This window comes from Neovison vison, chromosome 11 (genome assembly GCF_020171115.1).
Source record: "Neovison vison isolate M4711 chromosome 11, ASM_NN_V1, whole genome shotgun sequence".
Lineage (NCBI taxonomy): Eukaryota > Metazoa > Chordata > Mammalia > Carnivora > Mustelidae > Neogale > Neogale vison.
Genome location: NC_058101.1, coordinates 35798272 through 35824603, shown reverse-complemented (window position 1 = coordinate 35824603; position 26332 = coordinate 35798272). Strand labels below are relative to the sequence as shown.

General features: G+C 39.1%; 1 protein-coding gene across 1 annotated transcript in view; it reads right to left on the bottom strand.

Moving 5' to 3' along the window:
* The window catches only part of RFC1 (replication factor C subunit 1), a 77723-nt gene that overhangs the window by 8357 nt on the left and 43034 nt on the right, over window positions 1-26332 (bottom strand). Inside the window, exons 5-21 of the mRNA XM_044224496.1 lie at window positions 24902-25134; window positions 23850-23927; window positions 20624-20701; window positions 19103-19190; window positions 17620-17903; window positions 15128-15235; window positions 12489-12668; window positions 11217-11321; window positions 8414-8816; window positions 6649-6761; window positions 4892-5006; window positions 3533-3642; window positions 3168-3305; window positions 2916-3011; window positions 2696-2794; window positions 811-965; window positions 569-686 (exon numbers count right to left, since the gene is read on the bottom strand). Of these exons, the coding sequence (XP_044080431.1) occupies window positions 569-686; window positions 811-965; window positions 2696-2794; window positions 2916-3011; window positions 3168-3305; window positions 3533-3642; window positions 4892-5006; window positions 6649-6761; window positions 8414-8816; window positions 11217-11321; window positions 12489-12668; window positions 15128-15235; window positions 17620-17903; window positions 19103-19190; window positions 20624-20701; window positions 23850-23927; window positions 24902-25134 (2501 nt within the window). The remainder of the gene's footprint in view (window positions 1-568; window positions 687-810; window positions 966-2695; window positions 2795-2915; window positions 3012-3167; window positions 3306-3532; window positions 3643-4891; window positions 5007-6648; window positions 6762-8413; window positions 8817-11216; window positions 11322-12488; window positions 12669-15127; window positions 15236-17619; window positions 17904-19102; window positions 19191-20623; window positions 20702-23849; window positions 23928-24901; window positions 25135-26332) is intronic.

Genomic DNA, 26332 nt, shown 5'->3' with positions numbered 1-26332 from the left:
ATAATACAGTATAAATATGCAAAACTCAAGAACAAATAACATTCTTAATTATGAAAGTTTGCAAAACTCTGTTTTGAGTGAAAGTTACCCCTTAAATAAAGTGCCCAGTATAAAGCTGCCTCTTCAGCAAGGAAGAAGAAAATCAGAGTCACATATCAGAGAAGTAGCCCCTGACCTGTCCTGGCTGCATCTCCAAGCAGGAGCTACTCAGTCACCACGGGGGAGCACCAAGAATGACAAAAAAGAAATGGATTGATTCTTAAGGTAAAACAGAGCAAATGAAACTTTTGACTAACATCTTACTTATGTCTGGAATCTAACATTCCTATTTCCATATGCCCATTTACATAAAAACATTTTGAAACCCTGAAAAATCTGGCTATTTTTATGTTTTATTTTTATTAAGAAATGGACAATTGTGACCCCAGAGTGTTTTAATCTAGAACAGACATTATCTTGGCCGCAAGAGCCATAAGGTTTCTCTGGCGCTGCATGTAACTACAGGAGCTCACAGCTGTTTCGTTCTCCCTGAAGCAGAGTCTGCATCTCGGGAGAGCCCTGGGCTTACCTGCGTGGGCAGGAGACTCCAGTTCTGTTTACTCCGGATCTGACGGTCCACTAGGTCACCATCACATATGCTGTCTGCTGCTCTGCTTAAAAGCATCAAGTGCTTTTTCATGTCTCCCCTGCATAAATAAACCAGTTTGGATTATACCACTGTCCATACTCACGGCCCTCTCTCCCAGGAATGTGGTCTTCCCTGTACCAGGAGGGAACGAATTCTACCCCTCATGAGCTCCGAACACTCACCCTGCAGCCACAGGCTTCACGTGTACGTAGTTCTCCTGGACAAAGAGGGGTGCTATCGAATAATCATGAAAGAAGAGATCTGACTTGTCCATAAGTGACATATGAGCGGTCTCCTCTCCAGCTGCAAACACTTTCCGGGCAACATCAAATGGGCCCTAAGAAAGAAAGGGACACACCTAGTAGAATGGCCGATGTCCAAAATACTGACAACATCAAACGCTGCAGAGATCTAAAGCAACAGGAACTCTCATTCTTTGCTAGTAGGAATGCAAAATGGTATAGTCACTTGGAAGACAGATTGGCAGGTTTTTTTTTTTACAAAACTAAATATACCCTTACCATACCATCCAGCAGTTGTCCTCCTTGGTATTTATCCAAACAAACTGAAAACATACTACACAAAAAACCTGCACATGGATCTTTACAACAGCTTTATTCTTAACTGACAAAACTTGGAAGCAATCCAGATGTCATTCAAAAGATGAATAAACTGTGGTAGATCCAGACACTGGAGTATTAGTCACCACAGAAAAGAAGTGAGCTGTCATAAGTCCATTAAAAGGTATGGAGAAACCTTAAATGCATATTATTAAGAGAAAGAAGCCAATGTCGGGGAGCCCGGGTGGCCACTGGTTAAGCATCTGACTCTTGATTTCAGCTCAGGTCATGATGTCAGGGTCACTATGAGCCCTACATTGTGGAGCCTGCTTAAGATTTTCTCTCCCTCTGTCCCTCCCCCTGCTCACTCTTGCTCACTCTCTCTCTCTTAAAAAAAAAAGTCAAACTGAAAGGCTATATACTGTATGATTCCAATTATAGGACATTCTGAAGAAGGTGCAACTATGGAGACAACAAAAAGATTAGTGATTGGGATACCTGGGTGGCTCAGGTCAGTTAAACAACTGGCTAACTCTTGATTTAGGCTCAGGTCATGATCTCAAGAGTCATGAGATCGAGTCCCGTGTCAGGCTCCACCCTGAATGTGAGTCTGCTTGTCCTCTCCCACTGCTCCTCCCCCTGCTCATGTTCTCTCTCTAAAACAAATAAATAGGCTAAAGATCAGTGATTGTCAGGGGGCTGGGGGAAGGGATGGATGAACAGGGGGAGTACAGAGTATTTTAGGGCAATGAAAGTATTCTGTGTGATATACAATGGTGGACCTAAGCTATGACACATTTGTCAAAACCCACGCAATGTACATGAGGAGTGAATTAACCCTGATGTAAACAAGGACTTCGGGTGATAATGACGTATTGGTACAGGTTCAGCTGGAACAAATGTACCACTCTGGTGGGGGACGCGGACAGTGGACGAGGCCATAGGAGTCTGGAGTATGGGAAAATAAGAAAAGTCTTTGCACCCTGTGCTAAATTTTGCTATGAAACTAAAACTGCTCTTAAAGTTTATTGATTTAAAAAAAAAAAAGAGGGGGTTACAAACACTACTTAATCACTGCTCTAACTGTAATAATAAATTCTGACTAGTGACTAGGTGAAACAGAACACAGATAATTAATACAGACTTCTAGTTTCAAGTTTCAGAGAGGTTATTAAATAATAAGCCATTTCAAACAGGTTATTCCAAAAGTTCCAAACTTCAAAACATGAAATCTATATATAAGGGACCCTGAAAAGGCCATTTTATAACTACTGAAGTGTAAGTATAATTTAAAACTTCCATTTCTCATAATTTAAAATGTACACTAAAAGTCCTTCAGGAAAAATTCATTTGAATTAGAAAACTTCTTAGGAACTGTCTTTCTTATTATAAATATCTACAGGTTCAACAGGCATATCCAGGAACTACAGTATCTACTTTGATTAAGTTAATATGAACAAAACAAGAAATGCTTTAGCTTGAGAAAGTAAATGGAAATTTATTTTACCAGTCTGATATCCTTCTTGGCTCTATGAGAATCAGCCTTGGCCTGGTCATAGGTTAGGGCCTTACTTCGTGCACACCACATACTCAGATTGTGTAAAACCTAACAGAAATCATAAATAAGACATGGTCAAGGTAGAAAAATAATGCTACTCTTCCCCTCTGAAAAGTTAAAGGCATTAATTCAAAAGAATCAGCAACTATTACACATGTATTTAATTCACCTGTCTGATATCTTGATTGGCTCCCAAAATTATTTCATTCATAGCTGGAGGGGGGATCTTCAAACCCTCTTTAAATGCAATAGACATCATAGCACCCTGAAATTGACAAAGGAGAATCATAAACTTTTTTTTTTAATTCACATAATCAGATATTTTTAGAATATTTATCAGGTACTTTTAAAGGTAACTTTTGAGAAATACCAAAAAATAAGAAGGAGAGTGTGATGGAGAAAAAAATTCCAATCATCATACCTTAATCTGTTCAACTCGAGGTCTTTGAAAACGAAGATCAAAACAATAATGAACCAAAGAGCGAATCTTGGGATGATTTCTATCATTGCACATACAAATAATGGGAATTTTTGTATGTTTTATCAGACCAATTAATTCCTAAAAGGCAAATTTGCAACACAAAAATAATTATTTAAAAACAACAACAACAACAACAAAATACTACACAACGTATGTATTTTAGGTTTTGAAAGCCTTGGCAATACACTTTAATTGCTGTAAGTATTATAGCATCATTAGTTCTTGAAATATTTTTTTTAAAAACACACACACAACTACAATTAAAAATCAACGGTAAAACTACACAACTACAGTGCTCTCACTACCTGAATTCCTCCCCTGTCCTCATTGCCTGCCATGCCGTCTACTTCATCCATGATGAGAGCATGTTTCGTGCTTACTGAATGGGCTGTTCCGCCTGACCCGTGCTGAGAAGCTATGGGATGGGACAAAAAAGAAAACTGTTCAAATGCTGTTATTTTGTTTAAAAAACATGTAAAATATTTTAAACCAAAATGCAAGAGGCACAAGCATATGCAGATGAAAAGAAATTCCACCCCCCACGTATCCCCCCCTCAGGTATCCTTATACATACTAAAAACATGGGTGCAAAAAAATACACAACTTGGTTTTATCAGTCAATATATTTTGGTGATCTGTTCTTTATCTGTAGATATACAACACCTCATTTTTTAAGGCTGCTTAATAATATCCCATTTTACACATATCTATTAGTATCATAGTATCATCAGCACTATCTATAGATAGTATCATAATCACTACCTATTGATAAAATATGAAGATGCTTCCAACCTTCTGCTATTCTAAATCATACTAAATGAATATCCTGATATATGTCATTTTGCATATATACAAGTATATTAATTGCTAAATTCCAAGAGCTGGAATTTCTGATCTAAATGGGTCTGTATAATGTAACTTTTGAAAAATACTGACAGACTAGTGTCCAGAGTAGTACCAATTAACTAATACTCCCACCAGCTAGAGTGACCGTTCCTGGGCAAATTCTCTTTAATAATGATTTGCTACCATAGAAAGCAGCAAGACTTCAGGGGACCCTGCAATATCCATCATAAATTCTAAACCAGCACTACTGAGTCTGTAGTTTGAGCATCTTATTTTTCCCATACACTCTGACCACACCAGATCACCAGCTCCAGCCCGAAACACAGTGTCACCTTCACAGTTTCTTCTCCTTTGCTACTGTCCTTGCCTATATGACTCTTCCACCACCAATGATCCTCTTTCAACCTCCAAGGCCTGTCAAACAAATATCACCCTTATCCTGGCTTTCCCAAGTGCCCCAAATCAAATCATTTCTTCATCTACAAGCCTCTATTACCTCACTCAACACACTGAACTATAATAATTTATTCATTACCCTCTTCACAAGATTCACCTGTGAATCCTCTAAAACAATGTGCAAAACGCATAAACATATCCATGTATGTGTTTTAACATATTCTTAGAAACTGCTAAGACCTGAAAAAAAAGGCCGGGGTGGGGGGAACTATTGTCCTAGAAGAGTTCCATCATTAGCCCCAGGATTTAGCAGGCTGCTTGGCACATATTAATGTTCAATACTGGTTCCTAAATATTTAAGTGAACTTGTTTTCCTTACATAACCAAAGAAAACCAAAATAAAAAATCAAATACCCACATACTTGAATAAAAGCCTGTGATGCTGGTATTATTCAGTGATTCAGCAACAATCTCCTTCAAACTGTTCTTACTCCGAGTGTCACTTGCATTCAGTTCCACGTAGCTATATCCCAATTCCTAATCAAAATATTGGAAACCGTTATTGTCACAATGCAAATTATTAACTCTCTCAAAAATAAAGCAACAAAAACAACATAAGGAGCCATGGATTAAAAAAAGAGAAAGACGATGAGATAATATACCTCACAATATTGTGAGGTTTTTTTTGTTTTTTTTTTTTTTGGGTGCAAAATGGTGGTTTATTAAAGCACGGGGACAGGATCCATGGTCAGAAAGAGCTGCTCATATTGTGAGATTTTTAAAATATATACATATATGCCACACGCACACACAAACAAGTGCCATCTTAAAACCACAGCTGATAAATCACTAATCTAGAAGAGTATATCTGAATAAGTAAGTTTACTAAGTTTGCTTCTGAAAATCCTACAAAGAATTAAATACACCTATCCCTAGATTTCAATTTCAGATATAGAATTAATTTACTATAAGATACAAAAAGTAATTCTTGGCTCCTCAAGATAAAGTTAAATCATTTGTTATCAAACCATCCTGATACATAATCTTCCTACCAACCTGTGAAAAATCAAGTTATTCTGACTCATTTCCCAAAATTGATTATACTGATTATAGGCATTATAAAATGCCCTTCATGCAATTTCCCTCCAAAATAATGATAATAATAAAGGGAGAAAAGAGTCATGTTTACAACTGTAGAGACTAGGAAAAAAATGTTTTGTTTTGTTTTAAGTTTACAATGGAATAGAAAATATATAGCTGTTCTATCAGCTGAAATATGCTGTGGCCCATAGAACAAGGGCAAAACAAAACCGCCAGCTTATAGGACAAGGGTTGGGAAATCCAGTCGTATATTTAAAATAAGTTTTAAACCCCTCATTCTGGGACACCTGGGTGGCTCAGTTGTTTAAGCCTCTGCCTTCGGCTCAGGTCATGATCTCAGGGTCCTGGGATCGACCCCCGCACTGGGCTCTCTCCTCGGTGGGGAGCCTGCTTCTCCCTCTGCCTGCCACGCCCCCTGCTTGTGTTCTCTTGCACGTGTGCATGCGGGTCTCTCTCTAACAAATAAGTAAATAAAATCTTTCTTAAAAAATAAAAGTAAATATAAAAATAAAATAAACAAATGAAATCTCTCCTTTTGTCATTCTGATGCCCCTTCATGTATCCCTTCACATTCTGCTCCACGACCTCTGGTTTGCTCTAGTGTCTCCTCCTCTCATGGTCTAGGATATGGCAGCTGTAGAGACATGGGCAAAGGCAGGCTCCCAGAGCGTGGGCCACCAGCCTCCTCTGTAAGCCCATTTCATTTGTCACATGAGGATGGTAGGAATACATATATTCAGTACAGAGAATTCTTACAATAGTATGTAAAATATTTCTATCCGTAAGAGTCTCTAAGACACATTTATATTACCCAAAAGAAAATGCACCCAAGGGCTTAGCACACTGCCTGACACACAAGTAAATATTACCTATTATTTTAATTACCAACATTAAGAAAAGGATGAAAATGACAAATATCCCCGGAACCAAGGTAAATTCTAAAAATCTGACTTTAGAAAAGTCTATATGCAGCAGGTTAAAATACAGATGCCACAGACCTACTAAGGCGCGCACGTGCATGTACATGCACCCGCGCCCGTTCCCGGGTTCGCCTTCCGACTGCACGAAGCACACTCACCTGACAAACCAGAGAAGCTGTGGTTGTCTTGCCCACACCTGGAGGGCCTGAGAGCAGCGCTGCTCTAAAACTAGAGCCGTCATCTTTGCCAGCAAATTTACCGAACTTCGCGGCTGGGGAAAAAAGAAGTTCCAGAGTGTGAACCTATATGCCCTAGGAGAAGTTCAGTATTGGCAGGAATCACTGCACACAAACCGAAAATCAAGACCAGCTCTCTGGTTTACCTCTAAATCTGCAGAGTATTTTCTACAAACCATGAACGCTTCCAGAGCACTTAGTGAGACTCAACTAACTGCCTACCTCACTGACACCCAAAACGAAACACTAAAACTAACTCTAAAATTCTGATTTGAAACCATAATTGTAGGAGTTTCCTTTCCTACAAAAGCACAGGTCAGGGAGCTGAGTCATCTGGGCTCCAATCCTAACTCCCGCTCCCCTAATCCCGCCGCTCACCAGCGCGGGGAAGAGATGCAGCCTCCTGGGCCTATTTCCTCCCTCTGTAAAACGAGGGTGGCGACAGTAAGTGCCCGGCAGGGATACTGTAAGGACGAGCGTGCTGAGCACTGAGCCAGGCACGCCTCAATGACCGTCAGCAAGCCCCTCAGCTACCAGATCACAGAAAGCATGCACTGAAGCTGGTGTGTCTGCCACTATGCTGCCCAGGTCAACTCTAGAGCATTCTCCTCCCCTTATCACACGGGTGCCTGACTCATCAAGGGTGCTCCGTACAGACACGACGACGGAGAGAGAGAGATGGCTAAGCCTGCTACTGGCATGGGAAAAGGGACTCTAGTTCCCCCGCAGCTTTATAAAGTCTTCTCCAGGAATACAAAGCACTATAACCCCCTTTATGGTAGATTTTATGTGGTTTCAGAAAGAGAAGAGGAGTCCAACTTAACTCTGCACCCTTACAATTACATCCTCTACCTGGCATAAATAAGCTGGCACATCGGCCAGTGTCCAGTGAGCAGAAGGACATTGCTAACCCAGCCATCACTCTGGGAATTCGCTGTGCTGCTCCCTGAATTTTGCCTTCTTACTTCTCACACGGTACCCTCCAGGGCCGCGAGTGAAGCTCAGGAAGACACTACGAACCTCTGAGACCTGAAGCCTCAGTTTCACCAATGTCCTGGACGTTAAATACAGAGTGTACTGTTCAGTGTCCCTGACCCACACATGGCGAAGCAGCGCAGGTACCAGAGCTCAGGCCCACCGAAAGCCAATGCGCCGCTGGGATTTTCAGGCTGCCTCATCTGGGAGTGCGTCTCAGCTGTTGATCTGCACACGTCCCCTGCACCCCATCTCCCAGGCCCTCCCAGGGGCTCGCTCACACATCTGCAGACCTTGGTACCTGTACTCTCTCCCACACAACGCTCTTGCTCCGCTTCGCCTGGCTAACTCCCACTTAGTTTCCAAGTCTTCGCTCGGCTCTCCCTTCCTCCGGGGCTGGGATGCACCTCCACTTCCCTGAGCACACACCTCCACGCTCTCCGCGCCCTCCACTCACCCCTACAACAGTACTTAGCACCGCTATCTTCACTGCTGCTTCATCTATGTCTGTGACGGACTGTGAACAAACGGAGGGAGGCGGCTCCGGTCACAAGAGCACCTCCGGGGTCCAGGACAGCGCCTGCACTCAGCGCACGCTTTCCATGTCTGCTGAGAGATGAGCAGCCCAACTAGTCTACTGCCCCACAAGCGCAGAACTGAGCAATCACATGGTGACAGACACACACAGAAACGAAGGAAGCTGTAAAATCACCGCGTTTCGTATCCTCGGACGCACTCCTGTGCCAGTTCTGGAGCCAGCGGAGGAGTTTGTTGGCGCAGCTCTGGTCCCCTTGCTGTCCGATTATGGTCTTGAGCGAGGTTGGCTTGTACTTATCCACCCAGAGCAAATGTTCCACTTTGTTCTTCTCACTGCTGTCATCAGCCAAACTCCTAGCCTGGCTGTCACCGTCTGTCTCCTCAGCCACCTGCTCCTCAAAGTCCAGGCATCTCCAAAACACACCTGTTCCCTTTTTTGGCGACTTTGTAGTGCTGTCCTTTTTGGGAGTCAGTCTGCTTTTTTTGGATTCTGATTCTTTCTTAGTTGGGCTAATTTTTCTTCTTCCTTGGTCTTTTTTTTGAGGTGTCCTTTCCAATTTGGACTTTTCTTTCTTCATCTTAGAAATTGGAAAGGTGAGGAAAAAAAGAAACCTGATAAGATTTACAGAGTATCTCTCCTGCTCAATGTACTCTCTGGGGCAATCTGGGATACCCAAGTGAGCTACCCAACGTGGGTCTGGTTGTTTTCAATAAACCCTGCTGTTGTGGAAATCACCACCTTCCAAACTTTATAAAAATTAACAACAAACACACCAAAAAGCATCCAAATGCCATTTTTTTGGTGAGACCATATTAGTTTACAAATAATACATATTCTATAATCAGTCTGAAATCCAAGATAAAACATTAAGAAATTTTTGTTCCAACTTTGACTTGTTAAAAGTCAACACCTCCACAAAAACTTGTACACAAATATTCATAGCAGAATTATGATATGTAATCACACAATTACATTACTATTACAGCCAAAGGATAGAAACAACCCAAAGTGGCCATCAACTGAAGAATGAATAAACCAAATATGGGACAGACACACGACAGAGTGTCAACCACCAAAGCAGGGGAGTAGAGTCTTGACACATGTACTTTAGTGCAGCTGGACCTTGAAAACATACGGGGTCAAAGAAGCCAGATACAAAGGGTCACAAATTGCATGTTCCCCTGCAGATAAAATACCCAGAATAAGCAAATCCATGGAAATAAAAAATCAGGACAGTGGTTGCCAGGGGTTGGATATGAGGAATGATGGCTAACTGGCTTTGGAGAGTGATAAAAATGTTCTAAAATTAGATACTGGTGATGGTTGTATGATCTTGTGAATATACTAAAAATCTCTGACATACATTTTAAAAGGGTGAATTTTATGGTGGGAATGTCTCAAAAAAGAAAAAAAAGGTACCTCTTTGCCAGTGAGTGGATGCTGAAATTAGTGGGTAAATATTTGAGGAGAAACAAGATATTACCACAGTATTCAAGTTCCCTCCAAGATATTTATGAGTTACAAAGGGGAAAACAGTCACTTTACTAGTGGAGAAACCAGTCAGAAACCACCTTAATCGAGATTAACATCACCAATATGAAGACACATCGACTCAAGGTCGTGAGGTCGAGCCCCACATCAGGCTCCGCACTGGGCATGGAGCCTGCCTAAGATTCTCTCTTCCTCTCCCTCTGCCTCTCTCCAACCCCACCTCTCTTAAAAAAAAAAAAAAAAAAGAAAGAAAGAAAAAAAGAAAAGTTTTTCTTTTCTAAAAAGATGTATTAACATACACATCTAGTATTATGTACTGAGAAGAACAAAATACCACTTCTGTGGAATCCTGCCAAAAATGTATAACCTCAATCTAAGCATAAGACATCAAAAAACCCAAACTTGGACACATTCTACAAAAGAACTGACTAGTACTCATGAAAAGTCTCAAGTTTGGGAGGCGCCTGAGTGGCTCGGTCAGTTGGGCATCTGACTCTTGATTTCAGTTCACTCATGACCTCAATATCCTAGGACTGAGCCCCACACTGGGCTCTGTGCTCATCATGGAGTCTACTTCTCCCTCTCCCTCTGCTCCTCCCCCTGCTTGCACACTCTCTATCTCTAAAGTAAATAAAATCTTAAAAAAAAAAAAAAACTGTCTCAAAGCCAGGGCACCCATGTGGCTTAGTCAGCTAAGTGTCTGACTTGATTTCGGCTCAGGTACGATCTCAGGGTCATGAGCCTATGTCAGGTTCTGTGCTCAGTGGGGAGTCTGCTTCTCTCCCTCTCTCTCTACTCTTCCTCTTTCCCTCTGCCCTCCCCCTGCTCGTGCACACGTGCTCACTCTCTAAAATAAATAAATCTTAAAAAAAGAAGTCTCAAGGCCACAAAAAGATAAGAAAAGGCTGAGGAACTGTCACAGATTGGAGGAGATAGAGAAGATACCACAACTAAATGCAGTGTGGGATCCCAGAATAGAAAAAGGACAACCGGGGGTAATGTGAAGTTCAAATACCACCTGTACTTTTAGTTAGCAGTATGGTATCAGTGTTAATTTCCTGGCTTTGATAACTCTTTTTTTTTTTAAAGATTTTTTTTTTAAAGATTTTATTTATTTATTTGATAGACAGAGATCACAAGTAGGCAGAGAGGCAGGCAGAGAGAGAGAGGAGGAAGCAGGCTCCCTGCTGAGCAGAGAGTCCGATGTGGGCCTCGATCCCAGCACCCTGGGATCATGTCCTGAGCTAAAGGCAGAGGCTTACCCCACTGAGCCACCCAGGCGCCTTTTTTAAGATTTTATTTATTTATTTGACAGCCTAAAGCAGAATCCACCTGCTCAGAAGGAAATAAGGTAGGTTCATCTGTGGTAGAAGAGGAAGTTAATCTTTTAGGCAAAAGGACTTTAGACACTCCTGAAATGTCTCTATGAAACAGGAAAGTTGTTATATATACCAACTTAAATAAATCAAGTTCATTTTATACAAACCTCAGCTTCAACTGCTATTTCATACTTAGACTTCTTGCCTGGCATAGTTCGAATCAGATTCAACAGGCCATCTTCATCAATAATATTTGTCCCCAAAGCTGCTGCCTATTGATTAAAAATACAAATCATTAAAACCATATCCTAACCATTACTTTGTTTAAAAAAAAAAAAAAGAATAATTCTAGGGTCTGTTCATAGGTGAAAACCACATTTGTAAATTAGAAAAACTACAGTATTTTTAAAAACCATATTCATGAAAAAGTACCATTAAACAAAGAAAATAACAAATACATCCCCTGAGAGTGATAGGTTGGCAATGGACATGTCATGTTAGCACTTCTATGGATGGCTTTATCTTCTCTTCTACCCTAGGAGGGGCAAAGTCACTAGGGCCTTCCAAGACAGACTCGTTGGAAGTTTTTGTTTTCTCCCACCAACTTCCCTGTTAAAATAACTCTGATGTGTTCATCTCCAAGTGATGAATTATGACTGAAGAATCAGAAAAGTCCTCATCCTCCCCAAACTCCCTCATAAGCTATGAATAGCAATGTGACGGCTCTGGCCAATGAGACTTCAGGGGAATTCTACAAGAGCTATTTCCAGGAAAACTCTTCCAAGGCCAATCACAGTTAGTGAGACATCTTGCCGCTGCTTCCTTTTCTGCCTTCAATGTGAACTTGAATGCCTACACTTATCCTGCAACACAAGGCAACGTGCACAGAAACTAAAGCTACCAGCAGGGTGAGAGAGATGGAGGAGGGAAGTAGCCTAGCTACGTCACTGAGCTGTGGGGCCATCCCCAGCAATCGTCTGCCTGTGCGATTCTTACTGGGTAAGAAAATAAGCAGCTATTCGCCAAACCACATGTACCAGATATTCTGTTACTTGGAGCTAAACATAATTTTCCCCAACACTAAAAGAGCTTTCAATAAACAAAACTTAAGATGGAGACTACAGAGGCATATGCAGGAATATTTAGGACTGAAAGAAAAAGAAAACTACATTTGCTTCTATCTTTGAAAAGTGATCTAAACTAGAATAGTACACTAGGAAAGTCAACTAAACAGGAACTATGCCTTCAACTAGAAAACCAAAATCTTTAAGGTAAAGCCAAGAACACCTCTGTGGAAGAAACAATATAGGGATGAAATTACTTTTCCAATTTTTTTCTTCACTTGACTCTGGTAGAGGGCATTACAACAAATGGTCCCAGTAAGACCCTGCCAAGGCAAGGAGGCTACTTCACTGTGCTGAGAAGACAGCAGGACCCACCTTATCACTCTTGGACTGTCCACTATCACGACCCATGACAAGGTAGTTTGTTTTCTTGCTGACATTTCCTGTTACTTTTCCCCCATAACGCTCAATTAGAGACTTGGCCTCATCTCGTTCAATGGACTCCAGCACTCCTGTGATTACAAATGTAAGGCCTTCCAAGCAATTTTCAGCTCCCTAAAAACCAAAACGTTCAAGCAGAGAGGAAATTACATGGTAGCCTTCCAAAGAAATATTTGGCATCAAAACTGCAGGAAGTTGATTTTTCTCATCTGACATCATGAATAATCTCAGCATGAAAAATTTGCAGGAAATTCACAGCATATAAGCAGAACCTGAAATTAAAGTCTGAGAAATTCTTACGTAGGTTAACATTTAATAAACTTACAAAACCAGCAATGAAAAATATACATCCAATACAGTCCACAAACCTTATTAAAATTATCCATTCATACTACTCTCATGTATTTTTTAATATTTAAACCACTAGTTTACTTGCAAAGCTTTAAATAAACAACAAGATATAATCCACCTACAGAATTTGTTATTGTTAAAAAGGAAAGATTTGGGGGTGCCTGGGTGGCTCAGTGGGTTAAAGCCTCTGCCTTCGGCTCAGGTCATGATCCCAGAGTCCTGGGATCGAGCCCCGCATCGGGCTCTCTGCTCAGTGCGGAGCCTGCTTCCTCCTCTCTGCCTGCCTCTCTGCCTACTTGTGGTCTCTCTCACTCTGTGTGTCAAATAAATAAATAAAATCTTTAAAAAAAAAAAAAAGGAAAGATTTGATTCGAAAAAGGCTAAACAAGTTTGAGCTCCTGCCCTTCTCTCTGACTATTTACCCTATGACAGAAAATCTAACAACCTGCGAGTATTATCTCTTGATTAGAAAGATAACTCGGGGGCGCCCTCGGGGGCGCCTGGGTGGCTCAGTGGGTTAAGCCGCTGCCTTCGGCTCAGGTCATGATCTCAGGGTCCTGGGATCGAGCCCCACATCGGGCTCTTTGCTCAGCAGGGAGCCTGCTTCCCTCTCTCTCTCTCTGCCTGCCTCTCTGCCTACTTGTGATCTCTCTGTCAAATAAATAAATAAAATCTTAGAAAGATAACTCGATATACAAAAGACACTGGCCAAAGAGAACCGGGTAGAGGAGACATTTAACCTTAACTGGAACTGGGTACAATGATAGGCTCTTTTCAACTTTCGCAGTGGTTCAGTAAAATGATTCAACCAAGCAAAATGAAAATTATGTAAACCATTCCAAGAGACTTAGTTCCCTTTGAATAGAGAACTGAGATCAACACAGACTCAAAACAAGCCTGAAAGGAAAAAGTTAAACAAAATTCAAAGACTGCCCCATTACATGTTCAATCCTTCACCATTCCGGTGAAGAATCTTTCTTGATGGGGGGAAAAAAGCTATGAATCTGCTTGGAGAGAAAAGGTTTGATTAACAACATCTCAAGGTCCCTTCAAGCCCTATATTCTAGGACTGAAATGATCTTGTGAACACTAAAGTATTTAAATTCTTCTCAACAAATTCAAAATGACCCTGGAAAAGTCCACATGCAAGCCTCTTCCCCACACCCTAATCGCCTACCCTGAACTATTGCCCATTATGCTCTGAATATATATTTTACAACCAACCTCAGCATTTTTAGCCTCTCAACCAAACTTTTCCATTCTAGAACACTTACTTGCAGGACCAGCATGTGACCCAAGATCCTCAACCTCTATTCAGTACTCCCTCCAGCACCTTGCCTCCACTGAGTCCCCTAAGGACTCCACTTTGCCTAAAGTCTCTCAAGCAGGAGCACCTGGGTGGCTCACTCAGATAAGCGTCCGCCTTCGGCTCAGGTCATGACCTCAGGGTCCTGGGATCGAGCTCTGTATCAGGCTCCCTGTTCAGCTACTTCTCCCTCTCCCTCTGTGCCACCCTACCCCCATTTGTACGCTCTCTCTCAAATAAACAAAATCTTTAAAAAAAAAAAAAAAGTCCCCTCAAGAAAATGAGCTTGCTGAGTCTTTCTTAGAGTCTGTCTTATACCACATGCAAGAGGCAAGGCTAACACCTTCCTCTAGCCTCCTACACAACCCATCAGCCCCTTAACATTCACCCTTACTCCTTTCTTATCAGGAAACTACTAATTTCCATTTGTGATCTGATTCCTCTCCCTTTCTACTGCCTCAGAAACCTCATACTACATTTGATTATCCTTCTCTTTCTGGTATGCTTCAAGCTCCCTTTCTGGTGGGTCCATACTATCAGCAAAACGTACTGGTCTTGTGACCACCGTATTCCTCAAAACTGAGCCCCTCTAGGGTTGTGGATTACTTAAAGGAAAATTCTTCTTTATTGAACCAAGCTGTAATTCATAACACAAATAAATATCCCTAAATCACAAAGATGGTGACTGAGGCTTTTCTGTTAAATTTTTTTAAGTAATCTCTAATCTCCAACAGGGGGGCTCAACCTCACAACCCTGAGACCAAGAGTCACACATTCCACAGAGACTGGGCCAGCCAGGCACTCTTGTGTTAACTGTTAAATATCAATTATCTACTGCTGGGAACACAGTGAATACATGCATGGACCCAGCGGCCAGAGGCCCTGACAGACTAGCTTGCCTCTCAACGATTCATACCTTCGGTATTTCTTTGGAGCCCAGAGCTTTGGGACCTTCTCGATTTAAGTAGCTTCGATAAGCTTGATAATTAGTGCGTCTCTTCTCAGAATCTTCAGGACTTACAGACTTTGGGAAAGGGAGGGGAAAAAAAAACCTGAATAAAGTCATGCAAAATTCACGTAAAATTAAAAATATGTATCACTAAATAAAATTAAGTCACTTCTATATTTGGTCCTGAAATCAACAATTTAGCTACACAGGTACTTCCCAGTTTAGACATGTCTGGCTTAAACACCTCCCTGCATCAGCTCTTCTCAAGCTTTTTGACTCTCTAAAGGCAGATACTGCAAGGGCCTAATTCAAGATTAGGTATACGAGCCAAACTGCTACCCCCAAACAGAGAAACAAAAAAAGCATATTTTATTTCAAAAATTCATGTGAATCTCAAGTGCTTTTCCATAATATATTCGTGCATATTTCAATGAAAAAATTAATTTTCCCTCAAGTATACTTGATCATACAAGAAGATACCCCATGTTAACCCATACCCTTGCACACCCCTAAAACAAAGTAAATGGCCCTGTATGTCTGAGTATATGAGCACAACAGGCTGAGAATTGATGGCTTCATATACAGCAGGTTCAAACAACAGGCAGGCTTTGTTCCAAAAAGCTGATACATTTCCATACACCACCACCTCCCTTCCAGGTTTAATCTCTCCTATTCTGTTTCTCTCAGGAGACCTTACTAAAAGGTCTATCTCAGAAAATTCTGGGTAAACTTTTCAAACTATATATCCTTGCACTCACTCCAATTTTCTGAATCAGAGATATGGGGTATGGCTAGGGCATGTGTATTTGGGGGAAAAACATCCTAGATAATTCTGATCTGAGAACCACTACAAGAATGGTCTCATGTTTTTTCTACTTCCTATTTTCCATTTTTTTAACTTATAAGCCAGTTCAAATCCCTTTGAGAATTGAAAAAATATAACTTTTATACAAATAATTTTAATCGATAAAATAAGTAAGCCTCTTTGGCTATATGTAAGTCATCAGAGGCTGCTCCCAAACTCAAACCCTACTTTTTTAACAGTGGTTCTCAAACGCTGGAGGGCATTCATATCCATCTGAGCTTATTAAAATATACCTGTCCAGACTACAAAACCATATATTTAACCAGCTTCACAAGAGAGTCCAATGCATACCAAAATGGGAAAATTATTCAATTATAACATTAATTCTACAAAAAATATAATTCTGAATTATAAACCACTTATAAAGTAACTTTGAAACATACCCATTTATGAAGTCCAAATTTAACAAAGGAAGACTGAATTTATTAAACCCTCAGATATTCTCCAAACTGCTAAAAGTAAAAGTTCTAAGTCATTTCTATTCCACCTTTGAAAAATAAGGTGAAGAGTAAAGTAACATTAACAGATATCTTCTCCTTTAATAAAAATAGACCAGCCTCTATAAAATGAACATGCTTAGTGTGCCTGAAGAAAACATTCATCCACCAGATAAGTATTTAGTGAAGAAAAATTGGAGACCAAAAAGTTAATTGTTCCCTTAACTATATTTATGAGCACTAACCACAACCAAAAGCATCTAGAAATCACCATTTCACTGTTCTGCACTAAAAAATAATGGTGATGAGCAGTTAAAATAGACAATATTCTACTTTTAATTTTATGTGCCTAAGAGGCTTGAAGGAATAGTGGCTTCTCACTATAAATCTAAGTTGGTTCCAAATTACAGATTCTAAGAAACCATTCAGTTCTCAAACATATACGGGAACAAAGATTTTGAAAAACATTCTGCATTATTTCATTGTTTTTTGCCTTTGCAAATGATTCCATTATTTCAACACTGTTTCACTAGAGCAAAAAGGGGTACCCTCAGGACAAATCCAAATGATTTAATAATAATAGCAAAAACATAGCACTTAGTATGTACCAGGCACTATTCCAATATTTCAATATTAACTCAGATACTGTTATTATCCCTATTTTCACAAACGAGGAAACCAAATTGAAGAGAAAGGAAGTAACATATCTGTTCCATAGTGGGGCTACGTGATCTGACAATGCCTCCAGAGTCCGTGCTCAGAGCCACCGTGTTATTATACTGCTGTTTTCTGGGCCTCAGAGGACGAGTTTAAAGTTGGCTCTGCTACTACTAGCTGCGTGATCTTGGAAAAATTACTGAACTCTTTCATCAGACTACTTCCTCCTCACCGAAAACTAAATAATAAAAGTAAGTCATCTCACAGGGTTGCTGTGAAGATTACATGAGATATTGTATGTATTAGTGCAATCTCCAATACACTCAATAATAAATATTGCCTAGTTTAGCTATACTAATAAGCTATACTGTACAACAGCATCTAAGTCAGATAGCTTAAAAGTGCTATAATAATTTATAAGGCTAAAAATATAACTTGAAAACAGTCAAACCCAAATCAACACATAGCCCCCAAATGATATACTTTTAGAAAATTTCTACCTCTTTTTTAGCTGGAGAACTTTTGGGTTTCTTAGGAGTTTTTGTCTGTCCTTTTAATTCAACAGCATTTTCTTTTCTTTTTGAAACCATAGGCTCTGTTTCTTTATAAGAACTCTCTCCCCTTTTTTTCAAAAGGGCCACCTTGGAATTGGCTTTTGGAGAAGTTTCTCCTATTTTGTGAGGGGACGACTTCAAATGTTGCTGAGATCCTATCAAACTTTCACATTTAGATTGCTTCTTGGGACTGCAGTTCTTTCTGTCATCTGAAAATTGTTCTGTTTTTACTAGGAAGAAAGAAAACATTATGACTATTGTTTTGGGGAAAAAAGGTTCCCCAAATCAAGATTTTTTTTTTCATTTTTCAACTGAATAATCTTAGTAGCATACAATGTCATATCATGATTTCTTAACATTCACATTAAGATTTTAGTTCTTTACACAGAACACTTTTTAAAAAATTAAACATTTGTGCATTTTTATATAACCAGTTCAAATTAAAGGATCTGTCTTTTTAGATATAAATGACTAACGGGGTGCCTGTTATGACTTTTGAAATATAAATGACTTAAGGGGCAGCTATAAATGACTTAAGTTAGGCATCAGTTAAGCATCCTACTCTTGATTTCGGCTCAGGTCAGGTTCTTAGGGTTGTGAGATCAAGCCCGGTGTCAGGTTCTGCACTGGGCGTGGGGCCTACTTAAGATTCTCTCTCTCCCTCTGCCCCTCCCCACCCCCCCCCACCAAAATAAATAAATAAATATAAATGACTCATCACTTCAAATGATATAGTAAACTACATCTAAGGACATGGCCTTTACTCCATAGATAAACTTCAGGGACCTGAAACCTAACACAGAGAAAACTTACTGAGTAGAAGAAACTTAACACAGAGAAAACCTGACCCTCTCCCTCCCACTCTCTCCCTGTCCATGGTCACCCGAGGACACTCTCTCAAATAAATAAATAAATAAATATTTTTAAAAAAATTTCTGTGTTTGTAATATAGTCTAAAAGCCCCAAATCCTGTAATTTCAAGACTATATGAATGAATTTATTTATAGGATTAAGACCATCTATACTAGCAGATGCTTAGATTATCAGGACCAGTAAAAAATAAAAGCTACAGACAATCAGCAGGAGAGATTCAGATGACCTGGACAACTATGAGTCAACTCTATGAGCTCAAAACATCTAGTTCTCTGCCATGATACACTGAGGCCCATATTTTGTGCTACACTTAGAAATTACCATTAATGTGAAACCAAGAACCAAAATACATTTTTTACTACAATCATAGACAGGCATTCAACACCAGCTAATATCCAAATACAGCTTTCAAAGTATCTAAGAAGAACATGGTTCAATACTACTATGAAATAATATCTACCGAACAATATAAGGCAATTACTAAATAGAATGTTTAAACAAGTTATCATGAATTTTCTTCTGTAAATGTTCCAGCTTACTTTCCTGTTAGCATTACCTTTATGAGGAGATTTATGTTTTTCTGCTTTACTTAAATTGGCTTGGACAGATGAAAACGCTTCTCTCTCTCCTGGGTCCTTCCGAGCCTAAGAAAATTTCTAAGTGTCAAATGTGACAAATACTAAGAAAACTACTACCACAAAAATATGTTGTTAAAATTGACCAAAGTTTTAATTTAATTAACTTAAGTTTTAATTCTAAGCTTAAGGGTCACCTTCCAAAGCAAGAAGACAATACAATAAATTTTTATTCATTCATTCCTATACCTTCTGAGAAAAATGAAGCATTTTTTTCTTACGTTTAACTTTACAGATGAAGAAACTGATGAAAAGTTATAAAAAAATACATCTATAAAAAATTATCACAGTTGTTTCCAACTTGTGAGAATGGAAGACTTGCTTCTGTTTCTTTCATCTCAATTCTCAAACTGTTAGTATTATACAACTAAAAACTAAAATCTAAACCCAAAAGACTAAACTAAAAAAACAATCAAAGCTCAAAAGAAAACAGAGCACTTTCTCAAGAGAGGGGAAAAAAAATCCACTCTCTCCACTGCTCTTCAAATCTCCATTTTACAAAGAGGTCACAAACTGGGATGCATAACACAGTATTTTTTTTTTTTTAATAACTATAACTTAATGCCTTTGGGAGAGTAAGGCTTTTCCAAATGACAAAGTCCCCCCAAACTCTTTACTGTCCTATACCCCACCTTCTGTAAAATCTTTTAAAATAGTCAGATATTGATACTGACAATATTAATAGAATATGATTCAATGGAAACAAGGCCAATTTTTTGGAGATCAAGTGATTTAAAAAAAACAAAAAACACCAATGCTTTTAAAGATTCCCCAAAATATACTCATTATTATTTGAGACTGTCCTAACACAGATCTTAAAGTGACCTAACTAGAAACAGCAAAACTGTGCTCCCAAAAAGACAGTATTAATATTAAAGTTATTAACCTTTACGTTCCTTAGGAACCTTTGTAAGTGTTATTCTCCAAACGAGTACATAAGAACCCATTTGTGACAGAGAAAGTAAAAGGTATAATTCATTGTTTTGTGAAGGAAGGGTATGGTTGGCTTTGGCTCAATCAACCTTCCTTTAGTAAGGATAAGTTTCTTGATGAGCTTCTTCAAAAACATATTTATAGATTTTATAGATTAAAATAATTTAGCTTCGGGGCGCCTGGGTGGCTCAGTGGGTTAGGCTGCTGCCTTCGGCTCAGGTCATGATCTCGGGGTCCTGGGATCGAGTCCCGCATCGGGCTGTCTGCTCAGCAGGGAGCCTGCTTCCCTCTCTCTCTCTCTCTGCCTGCCTCTCCATCTACTTGTGATTTCTCTCTGTCAAATAAATAAATAAAATCTTTAAAAAAAAAATAATAATAATAATTTAGCTTCTTTCTAGAAGAGTGACTCATGATTGTATCTCCAGAGCCTAGAATACACAAGTATGAAAGGGAATCCTGATCTGCAGTGTATACTCCAAGTGCAAACAATCAGCCTGGTGAAACATTACCTTTTTGGTCTTGGGTTCTTCGTCCAACATGGCTAATGTTCTGGCAAACTCTTCATCTTCATGCAGCTGTCTCTCCAGCTGTAAAAAGTATCAACAGAATAAAAGTTGCTTTTTTTCTTCCTGTAAATTAAAGTTTTTAAGTGCTTGAGTCATGATACTTAGAAGAAACTGGAAAAAACATTTTCCAGAAAGTATGACATTCTTCTCCTTAATATTAATAGTTCACAAAATCACAGGTTTGCTTCATTAAGCCAAATTAGATTTCAGAACAATTTATTTCTAGTTTTACAGGTGAAAACAGACAAATTGAGCATATTTTTGGTCACATTTCTCACTTTTAAAGCTCAAAGTCTGTAGCTTTTTTCTTAACAGTCCCAATACAACACTTACAGATCTCTTACTTCTGTTTATTTTGAACTCTACAAAGAGCTCTCAAAAGAATCTCACCCTAACAGAAAAACAACAGGCTGAAGGGCACACACAAAAAAAGTAAGAAATCAAGAAAATTATATTTTCTTTGTACACAATATACAAATGTAACTACCACTTACAATCATCAAATTCTAATTTGAAATCACCAATTCAAATGTATCTGTTCTGACTTCTGAAAATTTAAATCATCATATCAGAAGTTTTCCTAACATGGCTAATGTAACACACAGATACTATAATTACATTGTTGTTATTTCTAGTGTTTTCATTTGCAGTAAAATGTAGCTTTTCCAGAAAAGAATGTGTAGCAGTGGAATACAGTTCTCATTTACAAACTAACTGGTGTTATGCCCCCTGATAAAATGGCTTAATGTAACAGCAAACAAAAGCCTCCCTACATTATTCAAAGGAAAGAACCTCCAAATCCATCCAAACCAAAAGAAAAGGCTTGGAAATTGGCATATACCTGATGAGAACACAGTAGCCAAGCATTTTCTTGTTTTTTCTAAAATGAACTCGAGCTACATAGAGCCATAAGCAAGCCAGACAGATGCACATTAATACATTCTGCTGCCTAATATATACTCACCATAACTGAGCTACATATCTAACGCTGTAACAGTATGAAAGATCTTCATCATCGAAAGGTCTTTCAAACTCTAAACCTCCAATTGCCCGGCAAGGATTCCTAGTTGAACTCTACACCATTTTTCCAAAATTTCACACTACATAGTATCCTTCTAGTAAAAAGGATCTGAGAAGCCAGAACAGAAGAAACGTAAATGGCACCAGAGTTCATGTAATTTACTGTAATCGAGTAAGATGGAAAAGATTTTGAAAACATGAACTACAAACTGTCAAAGTGATAAAATGTGATCAGATATAGTTCAGAAAACTGGACACTGTTCTCTCGCAGTATTTACTAAGAGGCTTTTCCATGCCACGCCCCGAAATAAGCAACTGATGTCACAAAGGTTGAGTGAAACATAAACAGCCTGCACGTGGGGGGGGTGGGGCTTAAAGCCTCCAAGGAGGGAAACACATAAATAGCAACTATAATGCATGTTTAAAAAATGGGGTGCGACTCAGTATGTAGGAGGGGTTTCTAATACAGTTTAATAAGTATGAGAAAGTGATCCCTACGCTCATGAACAGAAAGGGGGGGGGTTGTTCAGTCATCGGGTCTGGATCCTCTGACAGAGACAAACACTCCTCCCTGAAATATATTTTCATTTTGCTTCCAGAAAATACCAAGCTTTCCTCATTTTCCTGCTTCACTAGCCACTTTCTTAAATCTCCTTCGTTGGATCATCCTCTTCCTCCTGACCTCTACATGTTAACAGAACCCTAGAGTTCAATCTTGAGACTTCTTTTCTGCTTACATACTATCCCCCGATCTCATCCAGTTACACTGGTTTCCAATACCATTCAACTGCTAATGTCCCCAAATACACATCTTCAGTTTAGAACCCCCTCCCCGACTCTGCACCCTGCCCCGGACCCCCAGCTCCAGATTCCTCTATGTAAACACCTACTCTGCACCTCCATTTTGAAACCTATTAGACATCTCAAACTCAACATGTCCAAAACCTAATTCTTTTCTTTGTACCAGTCTTCACCTTAAAAAATGGTATCACCATTTATCCAGTTGCTCAAGCCAAAGAACATGGAGTCATCTTTGCATCTTCTTTCCCTCATACCTTACATCCAATCTGTCAGCAACAACTGCAAGTCTGCACCTTCAAAGCACGTACAGATTACAACCACTTCTCACCATCCCTTCCATTACCACCAAGGTACAAGCCAACATCTCCTCTCACCTACATAACCATAACAGTCACCAAACTAATCTGCCTTTTTTTTTTTTAACTAATCTTCTTTTGATCTTGCCACACCATGGTTTATTAGTCTCCCAGCAGCCAGAATAATTTTCTTTTAAGATCCATAAAATCATGTCACTTCTGTATTCAACCATTCCAATGGCTTCTTATTTCACAGAAACCAAAATCCAAAATCCTTACTATTCCAAGTCCTTTTGGTAGGTTCCAGAGACTCGTCATGACAGGATTTCCAAATTCATCAAACTCAAAAGTTTCTCCCTGAAGAAAAGCACTTGCTTTTCTGTTTAGAGGATATCTTCCTCCAGGTAGTCAGCCCCAAGGTCCACCATTATCATTTCATTTTGTTCCCCAGTGTCACTTCCTCAGTGGGGCATTCCTAACCCCTCTTTTTAAAACGAACACTCATAATCCCACTAATCATCCCCAAAACTACTATCCATCCCTTTACTTTTCGTCACAGCATTTATAATGATCTGATTTTTTTTTAACTGCAATATCCTTAACAACACCTAGTGAGAACTATGCCATGCACTCAGTAATGCTTGGTATTTGTTGAATGAATATAACAAGTTTACCACTCAAGAGAGCACTCTGGAATAGATCTAGGGATCATGAGCATATACACAGAACTTACAGTAACAGGAGTGGACTGAAATTGCCCATAGTGAAAAGAAAATGGATATGACCAAATTAAATTGTTTTAACTATACTAAAAAAAGGCTTCCATTCAAAGAAATCTAACAATAAATTTTTAAGTAATTATCCCCTGCTCTGATCATTTATCTTTTACATAAATCTAGATTTTTATATATTAGATTTTAACTTATTCTACACACAACTCTTACGGTAAGAGTCAACCCATAATTAAACTAGAACATTTCAAGTGTCTGCCTGAGTAGACTAAACAGCAAGGTACAAAAGTTGTTAATGATACTTAAATAAAATGCCAATACCTCTGCATCCTCATCAAGTTGCAATTGCTTGGCAATGGCTTCATCATTTAATCTGGAATCATCTGCATTTTGTGAAGGCTATATTTCAAAGAAAATCAAGCAAGATTAGCATAAACCTTAAATTAAAAATTAGGTGCTTTTTCTTGACTGTAGCTTATTAAATACACCAATGAGAGAGAAGTTTATGCTATAAAATAGTCTCAGCGCACACCAGCCAGAAGTTAGGTTCACATCTATTCCCTGACCATTTTGACCACATTCAAAAGTACCCCCAAAAAGACCTGTAGATCAACATCTTGGCCTTAGAAATAGTCCAGAACTTTGAAAAACCAGTACATGTGAATGGTCACATTTATCCTATGGAGGCACTAATGAAATCAACAAACACACACCATTGGACAGGGTTGAATTCAGGAGATTACTTTCACTATAACTTATCTGTATTTGTTTTCTAAATGTTCAGAAAAAAATAAATCCAACTTAAGCCAAAGTAAAAAGGTCAAAAGTATAACAGGTAAGCCCTATTTGTAAGTTATATACTTATGACCTATTTGGGAACAAGCTTATCATTTAATTTGGTCTGGCTGAGGTCAATGGTAAAGTGAGTTTGTATTCTAAGTATTTAAACTCTAAGAATTACAATCTATCCTTATGATTTAAATTATCTTTTCCCACTTTCAAATATTAAAAAAAAAATGTGCAGGGGCACACGGATGGCTCTGTTGGTCATGATGCCAGTGGGGTCCTGGGATCGAGCCCCACATCAGGCTCCCACTCAGTGAGGAGTCTGCTTCTCCCTCTCCCTCTGCCTGCTACTCCCCTGCTTGTGCTCTGTCAAATAAATAAATAAAATCTTAGAAAAAAAAATTAAATGTGCAATATTCTAACTTCCTCATCCTCTAAAATTATGAAAATATCTTTTATCATAATCATAGGAAAATTATTTTCATTAATAAAATATGTTGACCTATTTTTAACATCTGAATTTCGATTAATGTAACAGTGAGTGGGTACAAATCCTGAACATTCTTGCTTGCCTGTTAAACACTCACCTCTTTTCTTTTGCTTGCTACCATCTTCTTCTCTGATCTTTGGACACTTCCAGTTCCAAAATAATCAAGCACTGACGTGGGGGTAAGTTTTATTGGTGATAAAGGTTTATTCTTGGTCTTAGTGTTTTCTTCATTCTTTTTCATGTTTGATGCTCCAAGATAACTATTTGTAGATCTTCCATTCTCTTTTGATTTAGAGGCTGCTTTCTTACACATAAAATCATCTTCTTCATCTTAAACGGAATATAACCAAATACTGTGATAAAACATCGATTCTAATTATATAAAGCAACGACTTCCCCAGATTTATAAAAAGCAAACCAAAGCTACAGAATGCTGATTTCTTTTCTTCCTATTTCCTGAATTCAATACTCATCCCCACATCGACCAGTATCACAGATATAATAAACAATTTCCGCCAATTACCACCCAAAGTACACAAATATATTTATTTATGCATGTATTCGACAAACAGTTAGAGAATCCATTATGTGCTGACACTGAGGATAGAGCAGTGAACAAAAAGGACAAAATCCCTGACCTCATGAAGCTTGGAGTCTAGAAGAAGAAAAAGATAAGAGAAGTAAACAAATACATGCTGTCGAGTTGTAATTGCTATAAGGAAAAAGTAAAATAGGAAGAAAGAATTAAAGAGCAACGAGGGGTGCTCTTTCAGTTATGGTGGTCAGGGAAAGCCGCTCTGACAAGCACCGAAGACCTCTCAGGCAACGGCGACTGCAAGCGCAGAAGCATGAATGTGAGTGTGCTTGGCGGTCATCGTGACTGCAGCACAATGAAGGGGCTACTGCACTAGAGTTAAGGTGACAGAGGTAGGGGCCAAATTATGTGGGACTCTCTAGGTCATGGAAAGAATGTTAGTTTCTATTTAGGATGGGAACCCACTGAAAAATTTTTAACAGAGTATTAAGTGATCCAACTTAAGTCCTATCCTTTGGAGAATACACTGTCAAGAGGTAAAGCACATGCAGGAAGACCATGCTGAAAGCTAATGCTGTTCCAGGAGAAGTGCTGATGCCTTGGACGAGGTGGCATTTGCAGAGGTGGCAAGAAGTCCGGCTACATATGAAGGTGGACTGTCCAGCAATACCTACCCCTTGATTTAAGATTTTTTAAGCATTTGTTTTGTTACATTTTATCTTTCTAAAAAGTTCCCTTTAAACATCGATTTTAAAAGTTTTTCCAAGCCCTCTAGACTTTCTAATGCTTAGATACCACAGTGTACCTCAAAAGGATCTAAATAAACTTTGTTTTGGTTTGGTTCAGTGATTCACAAGATAGAAAGCTCTTTGCGTTGTCCTAATAACCAAAGAAATCTAATAAAAAGAAAAATCTACGAGGCAATTGTGAAGACTAGGTCAATGGGGATGAAGGGGGTCGCTTTATAAATCTGGTGTGCAAGGCCACATAGGA